Source organism: Ammodytes marinus, assembly GCF_949987685.1.
Source record: "Ammodytes marinus genome assembly, chromosome: 8".
Taxonomy (NCBI): Eukaryota; Metazoa; Chordata; class Actinopteri; order Uranoscopiformes; family Ammodytidae; genus Ammodytes; species Ammodytes marinus.
In genome coordinates this window covers 9,526,287-9,541,487 of record NC_137212.1, presented here as the reverse complement: position 1 = coordinate 9,541,487, position 15,201 = coordinate 9,526,287, and the positions used below count along the sequence as shown (strand labels likewise).

The 15,201-nt window shown below is 39.7% G+C and overlaps 1 protein-coding gene across 1 annotated transcript in view; it reads right to left on the bottom strand.

Moving 5' to 3' along the window:
• Positions 1 to 803: 803 nt before the first annotated feature.
• LOC307254230 (BMP/retinoic acid-inducible neural-specific protein 3-like) overlaps positions 804 to 15,201 on the bottom strand; it is a gene marked incomplete at both ends in the record, with an annotated part of 44,308 nt that continues 29,910 nt past the window's right edge. The window contains 4 exons of the mRNA XM_080032521.1: positions 804 to 1,920; positions 6,957 to 7,179; positions 13,151 to 13,387; positions 13,813 to 13,918. Coding sequence (XP_079888647.1) covers positions 804 to 1,920; positions 6,957 to 7,179; positions 13,151 to 13,387; positions 13,813 to 13,918 — 1,683 coding nt within the window. The remainder of the gene's footprint in view (positions 1,921 to 6,956; positions 7,180 to 13,150; positions 13,388 to 13,812; positions 13,919 to 15,201) is intronic.

The following is a 15,201-nucleotide window of genomic DNA, read 5'->3' as shown; positions in this document are numbered from 1 at the left end:
AAATTGTACTGTACATTTTATAGACAGTGTTTTGTAACTTTTGTTTCACAACAACAGCATTATAAAAATAAAAGCACATGTAACATATATTGTGATTGTGGTGTCATATTTTCTCAGCAAATCTGGCGTAATACAGCATGTGTTTTTTCATTTTGTTTATTCCTCTTTTTTATGTGGTTTTCTTACAAACATGTAGTAGAGTTTAAAAACAGGTGTGAGTTGCTTTTGATGCATGAAAATCTAAAAAACAAGGAGGTGCCCAACATGTATTTACCAGGTTAAAAGAGAGGACAATGACAGTAAAAAAGGTATATATGTGTATGTGTGCACCTGCAAAATGAATGTGATGAGAAAAGTACAAAAACAAATAAAAACATGCTGGTGGTGAAATGTTTTATATGTGTGGGATGATAACATAGCTTGGGTCATACTTCATCAGCAAAAGCCTTTGTTTACATATGTGAGTGAATCAAATGTGTGCAAACTACGAATACCAGCACATTGGCAACATATCAGTGGTGATAGATGTTTCAATGTTTATCGTTTACCGTTAAAGTTATCATTTATCAGGGGAGAAAAAAAAGCTACGAGGCAAGTTTGGTGAAATCCTCCTTTACTCTACATTGTAATACAAATTTATACGAAAAGCTGACATGAGAATCTCGAACGCACTCTTGAGATCCACGACGACAATGAAAATGCCCCCCAAATGTCCCTGCACGGCTGCAGAATTGCTCTTAACCATCATCAGGCCTGTGTGATAACTGCTCTGCCATCTGTGCACCTGGCCGCCTGCCCACTTATTAGCTACATAATTTGGTTGTTTCGTATTCCATCGAGTGGGGCTGCTTGGCACTGAAAGTCTGCAGCGCTGCCTGGATCCTGGCAACGTCTGTGGTGGACAGTTTGAGCCGGTGGCGCAGTAGACAGGAGAACAGGTCCAGAGGCTGAGCTCCGGGCGGAGAGAGCCGGTTGACTCGATCCCGTATCTCCAGCAGCTGCAGCAGGGCAGAGTCCTGCGATCCCTGAGTATATGGGTAGTCTAGCTGTAAAATCAAGTCCTGGATCGCCTCCGTGTCAAAGTGCATACTGTAGCCGTACACCTGGATGCTGTTGATCTTCATGTAGCCTAGATTTCGCCCTGGTTCCAGGTACTCCAACGGTTCATAATATACAGTTCCGTTCCCATCACTTGAGGGTGCTCTGACCTGGCTCCGTAGGTAGAAGTGGACTGTCTCAAAAAATGTTTTCCACTTGTTGCCTAAATTTAAAGTCCAGTTGTAACAGTCATACGGAATGTCTAATTTAGTCCTCTCCCAGTCGGGGTAATTATTCTGGTCAATGGGCATGATCCAACTCTCCGAATGGCTGCCCCCGAAAGGATTGATGTAGACGGACAGCATGGGGTCCAGAGTGCTGTTCTTGGTGTGGCAGATCTGCAGAGACATCCCCAGGAGCATGTGGACATGGTTTGACTTGTATTTATTACTCTTCAGCGTCAGCAGCATTCTCTTCCTCCACGACGGGTCAAACCAGTTATTCAGCCGGACATCGTTGCTGACAAAGATGCCGTGGATGCTGATGCGGTTGTCACGTTTCTGCAGAAGGTAGCGAAGCTCCAGGTCTTGCAGGTCCGTCTCAAAGCCGATGTAGTGGTCGGTGGAGTCGGGCACTTCGTTGCGGCACACCCCCTGGCTCAGCATGTAGCCCTGGTTGCAGGTAGCGCAGCGGGAGCGGTTCTCATAGGAGCAGGAGGCACAGGAGGTGGCCTCGCCCACCTTGCAGGGGATGACACCCTGGCAGGGCGGGTGCTCGTAGGGGCAGGAGCAGCTCCTGGTCTCTTCCAGGTAAGAGCCGATGTGGTTGTTCTCACTGCAGTACATGATAGAGAGGATGTAGTGCAGCCAGTAGCTGAAGGGCCTGAAAGACAGAGACAGAGAACCAGGTAAGACCAAATGTATTTATAAATACATATAAAATTAAAAAATGCATTTCTTGTTCAGAAACACATGCATTAAAGAAATGCTTGATTGTATGGGATTTTTCTTGCAATAACAAAGTTTTAAAGGGTTATATGTGGGAAGTGTAATGTGGAAGGCAAAACATATAAATATTGAAGTTGTTATCCGATGTCCCTACAATGATTTGAGTTAGGGCTGCAACTAACGATTATTTCAATAATCGATTAATCGGTCGATTATTTTTTCGATTAATCGATGAATCGGATAGAAAAAAAGAAACATTTGTAAATGCTGCATCTTTATTCAAAAACTGAACATTACTTCAAATTCACAGTGCAGACTGCAGTGTCAAAACACCAGGTTATTGCTCCAACGTCCCGGAACTATTAAAAGTAATTAAATGATAAATTAATAATAAACTTAACTGGGATAACACAAAAAATAAACATACAATGTATGATATACATTTATACAGTATAAGGGATGTCCATGGTAAACCAGTCAACCGATAATATTTTTAACCGGTAAATACTAACGGTTAAAACAATTAAATCATCTTAATTTCTCTCAGATGACAGGAGATCGTTAATTTGTATTGATATTGATACCATTTGCAAGACTCCTTAACGATCCAAGTCTTTATTGATATCACAATTGATAATTTTCTATTATTTTGTTGAAATAGAACTTGTATTATTGCTTTAATTGCTGATATGATCATAGCTCAAGATAGGACATTAAACAGGTCATAATTCCATCTTTACCATCTATTTTATATTGCTGGGAAAACAAGTTTCGCCAAAATCTCAAATTTATTTATTTTTGTGTTGCATTTGAACACATCAATCATATTACTGAGCCGGCCTGAACACATCACAGTTGACATGGTTGCTACTTTTTTTAAGCTAACTAGCTCTATATCCTTCCGATTTTAACATGGATTTAAAATATGGATCACTATTTTTAACTGACGGGACTTTCTACACCGTTCGGTTGTGTGATTACTGCCGCTGCTTTGAATGACTGTTGATGCGCCGATGCCGACTCTCCGAGCACGTCTGCACACCGTCTGCAGCAGCAGCAGCTGACTAGAGTTTTTTTGGACTAGACGGATACTGAGTTGAATGAGTTTTTTTTAACCCAAAGAAAGCAAAGGTACAACACTTTTATATAGGCCTGCAGTCCAGTGTTAGATATGACCAAAATACAAGCTGTGGCCGCTCACACTATAGCTTTCCCGCACGTGAAGCGAGCCTTCACGTGCGGGAGGCTCGCTGTGGGCGTGCATGAACCTGTCGGCAGCTGGATGTAAACAGTGCCGCGCCTGCAAGTGACTTATTAATCGCGCGACTCAACGAATCGATGACCAAATTCGTTGCCAACGCTTTTAGTAATCAATTTTAATCGATTTTATCGATTCGTTGTTGCAGCCCTAATTTGAGTTGTCGCTCTCTGTGAATTCAAAAATCATTAAATGTTTTTTTGTCAATGTTTTTTTTTTCTTCTTCTCCCTGTACAATCTGAACATGTTTTCGATGATATGTCCTGAGCTCAGCCTTCACATACATCTTGTGATTTTGAGCAAGCAACTAGACCCTCCCATCATGTTAAACCAGCCTTGATCATTGGTTGACGTCATGAGTAACTGATTGTTTGTGACAAAATGAGCAGATGAACCGTATTTCGAGAACGTAATGTGAATCAATCTTTTCACTTTCTTTGTTCCACATATGCCTTTTGTTCTCCAGCAGAGTCAGCAGTTTTGGCAGTGTGCAGCTGCTAAATTAATGTAGGGGAAACAATGGTGCATGTATAAGTAATTTGCATTTAAAGGCACATATTTTAGGGGGAAAACAATATGTTTCAAACTGCATACTCTGTGCAGCACAGGGAAATCAAAATATAATGATCATCATTAGATAAAAGTAATTAAAAGTCAGGCAAGTGTATTTCCACAACTTCACAAACCCAAGTTTCCATCAAATACATGAAGCATGTTTTGACATTTTAAAATGTTTTGACATTTTAAAATGTACATTGTCTCAGTATATTTTCGGCAGAGCCATTTGCCATTTCTACACAGGAACAAATACTGTGGCAATGTCTGTTGCTGAGTTCCTCTGCGTAAGGGTTTGATGACACACAATATTAAATGTCAAGTGCATGTGACTGTACCAAGCACGGTCGCCCACAAGGAGAACAGATGAAAGAAATGTACAAAAAACGCTTTTCTTCTACAAAAGTTGTGACCATCCCTATGGATCTATGAGACCTCACTTTACCGTGCATTTTGCCATCTGTCGGCCTATCTTCGAGACCAGTATGACCTTAAGATGCTGGGCCCAGAGTGCCTAAACCGTCCGGGGGAATACCGAAGCATCTTCCTCCTGCCTGGAACGCCTCGGCCCGTTCCGGCGACAAGAGCTAGTGACGGTCAAGGTTCGGTGAGTCATATCAACTGTCTCAAGGAATGGAAGAAGAGTTCTCCTTATCAGTCCGCTCGGCAGCCAACATGAGACTAGTGGAGACTAGTGGAGCTTATTGTCGCGGAAGTCAGATTGACTCGTTACAAAGTGCATGGTGTGCTCTATGAAGCAGACGCGCATATATAACCTACAGAAACCCATTTTAAAGCTGTCAATGAGGTGGCAACACTGTGTGTGGAGTGAGTAACAAGGTCTCCAGGCATTGGGAGTCACTGAGAAGGCTTGGGAAACTGTCTCCACCAACCAGTGGGAAATACACTTCTTACATACTGGGAGGCCCAACTGCTTATCATCATAACACATGTGGAGCAAAAGTAAAAAGGGAAATTTCAATAACTGTTTGTCCACTTCGAATCAGTTTTAAGACATGCGGTTTGAAGCAGCAAGCCAATCTCATGATAAAGATAATCTATTCCAACATCAAAGTGAGTGAGCATAAATTAATATTAGTTTGATGTGGAGAGAAAAAAAAGGGAAAACAGCAAAAATAAATGTTCTCAAATCACCAACTTTAAAGTCTGGTGATGTTTTGTCAAATACAGTAATATAATGTGTCAACAGTACCCAGCTTCTCTGAAAGTCATTAGTTAGTCAGCTGTGCATATATCACCTCCAGAGTGGATGGTGTGCACTGCAAGGAAGCTGTCCTGTCATCATACTGCGCATTGTGTCAGCGGGACATCTAAACTGTCATGGAGACGCAGTGTGCAGTACGGGCCAAAAAAAAAGATACATGTTCACTCTGCAATCTGTTCATTTCACACAGATCAATGTCACACACTAACTTTCTCTGTCTGCCACAAATTGAATTTCCCTAGTGAAGGAAAACTTTTTACCCCACATAAGATTATTAAATGATTTCCATAAAAACAATATTAATTTACTAGGTGAATCACAGAGAAAAGTAACACATCAGTTGTATTTTGTGGCCCCATAGCTGTTATTGTGACTGACTACACCTCAAAAAATTGAGAAAAAAAACAGATTGTCCTTATCTTCAAAGACGGTGCTAAACAGTTACAATATAAACTCCTGAATGGATTTGCGGCGTTCATTCAAAAATCATATGATATTTTGCTTTATTTTCATCTGGCAAAGACCATACTGCTTCAGTACATTGATGGGTGCTGTGAAGCATTAATTTTTTAATGGAACAAAAACAAATCTTCCATGAATAGGTCATTACACACAAAGCGATGTGGAATAGAGTTAATCATTATATATCTGAGTGTTGAGTGCTTGTGTAGTCAACTGTGCTTTTTAAGCAACTAGTCAATGTCAGACTTATAATTAACTAATACATTTTAGGCAGATTCTTTTGAATACAAACTTAATTAATTATTTCACACAATTAAAACATTTTGATTATGAGAAAAAGGCTGAATTAAAATGAAGGGCGGCTTCTCTTTTTTTTTTTTACTTTCAATCCCATTTATATGAAGTGACGGACTCTTCTTAAGATCTTCTGAGAGGACTATAAAACTAGGATCCAAAATATCCAGTTTAAGTTTCTACTTTATCTCTCCTACTGTATCTCATTACTGCATTTACTGCTTTTCCTAAAAGTCCAGCCCACACTGTGCAGCTGAAGTGTTTCAACATATTTAATATTAGATTAAGCTCTAAAGACACAGAGCAGAATATTTACAAAGCCTGTTGCAAAGAGCCATCAGCTATTTGTATTTGTTTCTTAGCCGGGTTTCTACAACGAACACATATGTAATGTGGCCTAGCTGCATACAGATGCAGCAGGAGCTGATGCTGGTGATTTTGGATGATTGGTAAAATGCTGGTATAAAGAATAATATAATGTTTGAATGAGAAATGATTATAATTCCTTATTTGACAGGATGTGAATGTGGTGGGTGATGGGAGACTGTAGATGTAGAGATGTATACACACTGCACAGGATGAATATTTGGATTCTAACCTGAATTAGCTCTTAAAATAAACCTGCACTGCTTACTGATGTATATCTTTTATAAGCTCAGGATATGCAGACTTTATGAGAACAACACAAAAATAGATGACGGTCTATTGAGGACACATGGAAATAAGCTGTTGTCTTCTGTTTAATAAAAGGCCAGTTACCCAAAAAAAAAAAAAAATCTCCCAAGCTCAGCATATTCCTTTTATACCCCGCAAAGTTTAATTTCACAGGAGGACAACTTTGATTTTCTGGATGTGAAGAAGGCCTGGGCTGGGAGTGCAGCCAAATCAGGTGGGACACTATAGCTCACTTCACCTCAGTGGAATATCAAAACGCTTATATATTGTGTATTGTGTTTATTATTTGCATAATACCTAGTTTGGTGGATAACAAAGCGCTTTGCATGCAGTGCTCTTCAGAAAATAAATGAGCAATGCCGTTCACAGCTTGCATGAAAGGACCTGTGAGGTAGCTGCAGGCTTTGGAATTTTTGCTCATTTTCACACATGAACACACACACACACATTTTCATATCCGTATCAACAGAAAGGTCAGCAGGAATACTTATCAGCTTCTCACCTCTCCCTCAGCATGATGATTTTGGGCTGTGTCCGACACCTCTTGCTGAGGGTGAAGAGCTTGTTGACAATGCGCCGTGCTTTGCTCAGGAGCTGCTGGTTGCTGAGCTCCAGCTGCTTGTAGCGCTGGTGGATGGTTGGCTCTGTCTTCCAGAAGTACTGGATTGCGGACGTGTTCAGGGCATAGGATGTGGGAAGCCTTCGAACAAAGTTTTGAAACTCATCTGGAAGGCAAAGAGAGAGATGCTTAGATGTGAGTGAGACATTTGTTTTCCCCTCCTCCTCCAATGCAGCCCAAACTAACCCTCTCTAACTATATTGGGCTAATTTAGTCCAACCAAATGAGAGAATCGCTTTGCAGAGGCCACATGTGCTCAAGAGCCCCAGGGCAAACAGGAAGTGATCTTGTTTGATGCATACGCTAATAGGAGAAGGCAGCGCTTAATATGGGGTTGGGATTGGATTTTTTTCTTCCATTATTAACAGCCAACATATGTTCATGGGCAAACACTATGGGTATGCCTGAGAGAAAACAGTATGCACAAAAGGATTCGGTACCATTCACATTTTAACTGGAATCGGTACCGGGATTCAGTACTTTCGCTGTAATTACAAAAACATATTTTCAGTTGTAAAAGTACAAAGGTTTAGTAGTACCTACTTCTTAAATTCAGCATTGCTATTTTTGTAGAACATTTTAAATAAAAAAAAATGGTGATGCCTGAGGAAGATCCATTTGAAAGAAAACGTCTTTGCAAAAGTCAGTTCTGTTTTTGCCAAAGCCAAAACAGTGTGTGGGACCTTCTCTTTGTTTCCAATTCTTTGTTCCATTTACCTCCCTCTCTTCTCCCAAACCTTTTCCAACAACTTCCAACCTATCACAATATATCATCACCATCAAGATATAGCATTGGAACGCTGTTTGTTGAGTCTCGGTATAAGCCTATGTGATATTCTTTGCACAATAGGCGTTTTGGCAGTGGGGTTAGGTTATTGGTCTTGTGAAAAATGCAGGGATAATTGAAAATTCAGATTTTTCGATTTGTAACCACAAATTGGACTGCTTTGAGCTCGCCATTGCCTTGCCTGTTAAATTGAACAAGCTGCAGGGGGGACATACTCTCACTCTCTCCTCCGTAACTCAGATGTGCTTTGAAGTACTGAAATTTGGCACAGATGGATTTTTTGTGAATTTGTACTCGTTAGCACCGGCGTTCATTTCAATTCAGCTGTAACCCTTAAAATTACCGCGCTCAGATCAACCCTAATGGACAAAGAGAACACACGTCACCTCTTCGGAGCTGCTGTCTGCTGCAAACATAATACAATTATGAAAACATAATACATTTCCAAGGCATTCAATAACAATATCATCATCATTGTAATCATGATTGGTTGTATGGAAAAACCAATGCACGTGCAACACTGATGAGAAAATGTCTGTGGCATTAGTAATTAGTTATCGTTATCTTGATGATACAGCATCTGATTAAAAAAACAATTCAGTGTCAATGGCTTCCCTGGTGATTATGCAAGGTGAATTACGTTCCTGTGAAATTAATAAGTTGATTACACAGCTTTTATTCCAATATATTAAAAGGATATATCCGGCTGCTTTCCATGGCGTACATTTTCACGTGAGAGACCTCCTGAGGAGGAGAGAAACTTGGTGCAACTTCCATTTTTGTTCATTTGATTTCACATGTTTAGTAGATATGTTGTATTTTGACGTATTCGTTTCTATAAGGTCACATAGGGTGAGTTTAAAGGATAAATCTGTAGTTATTTGTTGGAGGCAAATAAAGATGTTTCAACCTCAAGCAAACCTCAGACATTTCTGCAAAATGTAATGGATTTTTGATTTTGATTAAAAGTGTGGCATGACGATTTGTCTTTAATGTTTTGATGAGCTGAGTGATTTTTCTTCTTGTTTTTAAGAAATGGTGAACACTGGCAATTTAAAAAAAAAATCAGGCATGGACCTGGGGTGGGAGCGAGAAGTTGATAAAGAGTGCTGGCTGGAACCTGAGACATAAGGACGGGTTTTAACACCTTTTAGCTGGAACTGTATCACAGGGACTTCAAGGGACGCATGAACTAAAGTGTTTAGTAAGATATTCAGAGTGATAGGAGGAAATCAAGACAGTAAAATATGATGACAGTAATGGGGTGGAAGGTTAAACAGGTGGGATAATTAGAAGGTGAGGTAGGATTTGCATGGAGAGAGGAATTAACAAATGGGTTCATGGTACTTAAGACTCCGTGGGTTCTGTTTATTATTATGTATCAAGCCAGAAAGGTAGGTAGCACATGCATCTTTATTAATCTGGTTCAGTTTTAGCAATAGGTCCTTCATATGAAGGTGGTTAAATGCAGATTGTGTCCCTCAATGTTCAGCCTTCTTATTCACTACTTTGTTGTCCGATGCTGTCATTGATCCAATGGGCTTGCACTAATAACAAAGACAGTCCTGGAAGTGAGTGGAGCGGAAAAGCCAAGGGCTTATGTCCATTAATCATTAAAACAACTAACATGGTCATTAATATTGGTGAAGTGAAAAGTAGCTGGAAAAGCATCGCTGCCGACTACTCATTAAGGATGCCAGAGTTGATTGTGTATTTTTGCGGTTATTGTAGTAGACACTAAGGGTGCATCAAAGGTAAAACATTTATGGTCAGTGATAAAAATGTATCTTAATTAGGGTATAAAGATATATGTCTACTGTAAAAAACTGTGTAAAGGGTGTGCCGGCAGCTACTGTATGTGTGAGGCAAGAGACATGCTGCACAAAGCTAATACATTTTTTTTTAAAACATATTTTGTAAATGAATTAGAAGGATTGTTAAAGTAAAAATGTAAACACCACAGAGGATGGTAACTCATACAATTGGATTATGGGGTTGATACATGATTAAACAGCAAATTGGGTTATCACACACAAGTGAGGTGATTCTTGAAACATACTCTAATATCCTCACCACAGCCTATTAATCTGGGTGCATTCAGAAAATAATCACTGGATGGGCAAAGGAGAGAACTTCCCAGATTGAAGCAAGGTCTCAGGAAGGAATTATTATCAAGGTTATGGGATGTAATTTGATCGCCAAGAATGAAATATTTATTAGACATAGATTGAGATTTTAAAAGGGCAAAGAAAACTCGATAAGGGGCCAAGCTCATTTCTACTGCGCCTTATTAGTTGAAAACACAAAATGCATGCATTACATGAAGGCATTATTCTAACAGGAAAACTGTATGAGCACACACTCACCACAGGGAGTTACAGTCGGGTCGATTTACTGGTAAAAGCCTCCTGACTGGTGAGAATCATAGCCCCTTATTACATATATATTACTTGTATTGATTTTTTCCCGCTGTCACCTCTCCTGATCTATAGCATGTGATACCTCTCTCGCATCGATGCGAAAAAACATACCTTTACTACGTCGAACCTAGGATAATATTAGCTACACAAAATGTATCAAGCATAGTGTTTTACATTGTGTCTTTTTTAAATATTTACTGTTTTGTAATGTTGTATTTATTGTCCTGTGTATGTGATTTGATATTATATTAGTCCTTGTACTGCTGCAGAATAAATTGCCCCTCTAGGGACAAATAAACTTGATCATACATGTTTATGTATTTGTTCACATAACTAAAACATTATCCCGGTTGCAAAAGAGTTCAAGCAAGAATAATTGTGAAAATCTGAAAAAATAAAGCGGACAAAAGTAGCAAAACATTCTAAAAAAGATATGAGGGAAATTACTAAATTAGAATGTCACCAGACTTTGCCACATACATACTTGACATGCTTTTAAAAAGTGCCTCACCAGTGGGTAAATAAACTAGGCTCACGTGAAATGTGTTAAATATTTTATAATGTGATTATAATTTTAAATGTATGTGTGTTTCTCCACGTCAACTATTCTATGCTCAGGAGAAATTATTAAGTAAATACAGTGCAGAGAAAATGGAACTAAACCTCTTTATAGTTTATAATTTCCTTGGGACAGTGAAAACTGCAAGTTACTGCTGAACCAGACCATTATTTTATCACCAAGACAACAATACCTTATCCCTGGAAACACACTCTCTACCTACCGTTATTGTCTTGTCAGCCACTGAACCCAGTAAGGTAACAGTGCTTCCCTTTCGTGTGCTTTTAAAAATAGAAAAGACTGTCAGATTTGGAAAATAATGTGAGTATGTGTCTGTCTGTGTGTGTATGTCTGTGTGACTTATACAGTATCCTTCCTGAATTGCTAAATCATAAGGTTACATTTAATGATGTGTCTCAGTAGATGTTCTTATTATTTTAGCCTGGACCTGGATTATACCTGGCTGTACCCTATGAATTGGGACAAATTGTACAATCCAGTCAATGGAATTGAATTCAGTTGCTACGGCTAGCGCCGAGGATAAACCCAATAGCGATAGCCTTAAAAGGCGAAGCCTATACGATATAGAACTAAATATATCACATTTGACTGTGGACACATCCCAATGAGTCATGATTATTAACCCCTCTACTCTGCTACTGATCTTGTTTTCTATTAAATCAAATATAAAAGTGGACCCCCAGGGGTTTCAAGGGAACATATTAATTTATTTCATACAGCAGGGCACCTTGCTGCTTAAGCCACTGCCAGCTGCGTGTTAATCAAGTTGCCCTTAGTACAGAAGCGTGTAGCCAATAATAACACACTCAGCCACCAAGGTGCACAATTAACAGCTTACGGCTGGGCGGTAACTGACTGAAACAGCCAGATGCCTTAGGAGGCAGTCCCACAGTTCCAATAATGACGGGGACAAAGAAACAGAGCTATTCACAGAACAGAACATTCAGTTAACTATTCAATTCACTGTGAGGTTGCAACATTTGAGTCCATGCATGGTCAAATTGTTCACCAAAGAGCATGCCAAATTATCAATAACATCTACCATCCAAAACGATGATTGAAAAGCATGTGCACATCTCACACTCTTCCAAGTGGACTGGAAGTAAGTATCACATCACATGTTGCACCATAAGCTACAGTAATTGTGTTTTTTTTTTCTGGGCTGCCAACAGCTCCAAAGCTACTGTAAAACCTTCATTTAACTGAATCCCTGTTTACGTAGTCTTGTTTCTCGTTTTGTGTTAACACAAAAGCCATTTGATTTCCTGGGGATTTACATTTTCACTGTGCAATTTACACAGACAGTTCTCGAATGGAATGCTGGTGCTGACAGAGAGACACATTGGTCAACTGTTCTATATATCCCATTGAGACCGAAGACTCCCTCTTTTGCAAGGGAGACCTGTTTTCCTTTCCCACGTTACCATTCACACACACATTCATTCAGCGATAGCAGGCTAACTATCGACATTCACATGAGGCAAGTTGGGTGAAGTGTCTTGCCCAAGGACACAACAACTATGACACAGGTGGCAGGGCGGGGATCGAACCAACCATTGGCCGACCCGCTCTACCAACTGAGCCACAGTCGCCCCATTCTATATACACAACGTTTCAAGAGAGTCAGCCATGCCTTTACAATATCTGGCAAACTGGTTCTCAGTAGTTTAATACAGCCAAGCAATAAGCAATGTGAACAGTATGTTCTTTTTCCAAAATGTAAGTTATCAGATTATCCAACAAAAATAATCAATATCGCATACAAACACAATTTAAATCACAATATATCATTATAGTGTAAAAAGTGGTATCATAGTTTATCCATAACTGTCCCCCTTTGCGTTGTGAAACATGACACATAGTCATGTCTTACCGTTATATTTGGGTCTGTCTGACTCATGAATGTGAAGCAGTTATATATTTTTTTAAATCTGCTTTACATTCAGCAGACACAAAGACAGTGTTTTTAAGAAATAATTTATAGGCAACACCTAACATTGGGACTTTGGGAAAATCCATCACAACCAAGTGATTTCAGTTAAAAGGCACAGAATGCTCTTCTCTGTTGTTTTGGTATCATTTGGCAAGATGCTGCTTTAAAAAATTGCTGCTCTGTGTACTGATGAATTCCCATTACTTGGAACGGATGCAATTGTCCCTTGTTTTCATGGCACTTTGGTCTTTGTTTTCTTTGCCTGTCGTCTTTTATCACAAAAGGGTCTTATTTGCTGTCAGTGGGCGGGTAAAAGCCATTCATTGAGTGAAAAAAATAAAAGAAAAAAACACTGACCTGACTCCTCAAAGTCGTGGTTGGCCATGTTCCAGGAATCTCGGATTTTCAGCAAACTGGCTTCCATAGCCCTCAGATCCACTTCGGGGCAATTACACTGTGGGTAGTCCACGGCACACTGGCACCAGCAGTCATTGTCCCGACACACAAACTGGCCTTCCTCATTACAGCCGATGTAGCTAAGAGCTGCCTGCACAAACCTGGCCCTCAAATACTCTGGCAGTATAACCTGGAGGCCTGAAGCAAGGACAAAAACATTTGAAATGTCACATGGATGAATTAAGAAGGAGCTCTCAGTACATTTTGATATTGCAGAAAATATGTTTATACTGCTGTTGTATGCTATGTCTTTAAATATCTCAAGGCAAGCACTTATTTTCAAGGTTTTTTGTCACGCTTATGCGTGCCGTCACATGCGATATGCCGAGATTTGCGCAAGTTACAGTTTTACTGCACACTTCTGCTACTTTAGTTTAGAATCATTTCTGTCCTGGATTCACTTAAGAACTCTGAAAGCAGGCGAGGCAACACAATTTTTTTTTAAGAATGATTGAAGCTAAATTCGTTCTGACACTCTCATACTGCAGTCATAAGCTTGCCGGAGAACAGACACTGTGACAATTCTATCAGAAATTGGGAAAGTTCAATTATGGATGGCCAACCTTGCAAATGAATCTTGTTTTCGGGACTCTGAACCAAAACGGAGCTGACAGAGTCGAGGTTGTCATAGTTACTGCATCCGAGAGGGCCCGTCCTTGTTTCGGTCACCTAGAGGGTGGGAAACAGAGGCACATAACAATAATCCATTCTGAGAAAGAAACACACTAATGACATTAAAAATAAAGCGATGGGGAGAGAGGAAGGGAAAAGAGAGCACATGACTGAATGTCACGCAGAATAAGATTAACGACGCCCTTTCCACTTCACCATCTCCTCTTCTGAGAAAACACAACATATATTATGTATTATTTAAACGTCTCCATTGTGCAAATCATATTTAGGAGGAATTATCACTTGTGAGCTGCTGTGCTGGAAATTGAGTTGTGCTAAGGATCCCTAGAGTAATGTGTAATGAGTAAGTTGTGGTGTCATCTATCAAATTTATCTCTGCATTGTGTTTTCCCATTACTATGCCCACTGACACCCATAACAGGCTAAAATCCATTGCGGCACCAGTGTAAGCAGGTCCTATTGAATTATATGGGCACCTTAGGATTCATTTAATTGCTTGGTGCACAATTTTACATGAGGAATGCAATATTGTTAGAGGACTACACAGGCTGCAATGTGATGACAGGATTGACAACAACATGATTGCAGGCCAGTGTGGACTGGATTCAAATGTGGATTAGAAATAGCACTCCACTGATATAGCATTGCACACTCATAACAGGCAATATCTGTTCCTTAGTGGTACACAACTTAAATGACTATTCACACCAAACATATGTAGTTGTAATCTTTCATTACCATTAGTCCCCAGTACATCTGAGTCTAAATGGTATCTTTAATTTTAGTGAAGCACAACTCAACAAATGTTTTTCAGCAATTATGTTGCACCTTTAGTGCAGTAAAAAAAAACTGGCCACAATGGGATAATAGTCAGTAAGTGTGATTACTTCAATCATGACCCACCGAGTCTGTGTGTGGGAGGTGGAAAGTCTCTATGAGAAAACATATGACACTCCAAAGTAAGCTACTGAGGGTTGGAGGATATTAAATTACCACAGCTTGAGTGGAGGAAACATTTAGCTACCATGGGATTCTGAAGCACTAGAACTAGGAGTTATTTCAGTGACGTGAAGTGAATCACCAAACTGGTTGGCATTAGATGTTGATTTGGCGCTGAGAAAGGGTCTTCTACCAGCCAGTCTGTGAACTATATGGCCACTCCACATGTCACTATGGCAATTATGTGTAACTGGCAATCTGTCACACAACAGCTATACATAATTAGCAATGTCAATTGTTTCCAAGTTATCCAAGTCATTTTCAACAACTTCAATCCATAAAAAAGCACTGGAAAGAAGGTCTACTCATGCATGCTCTCT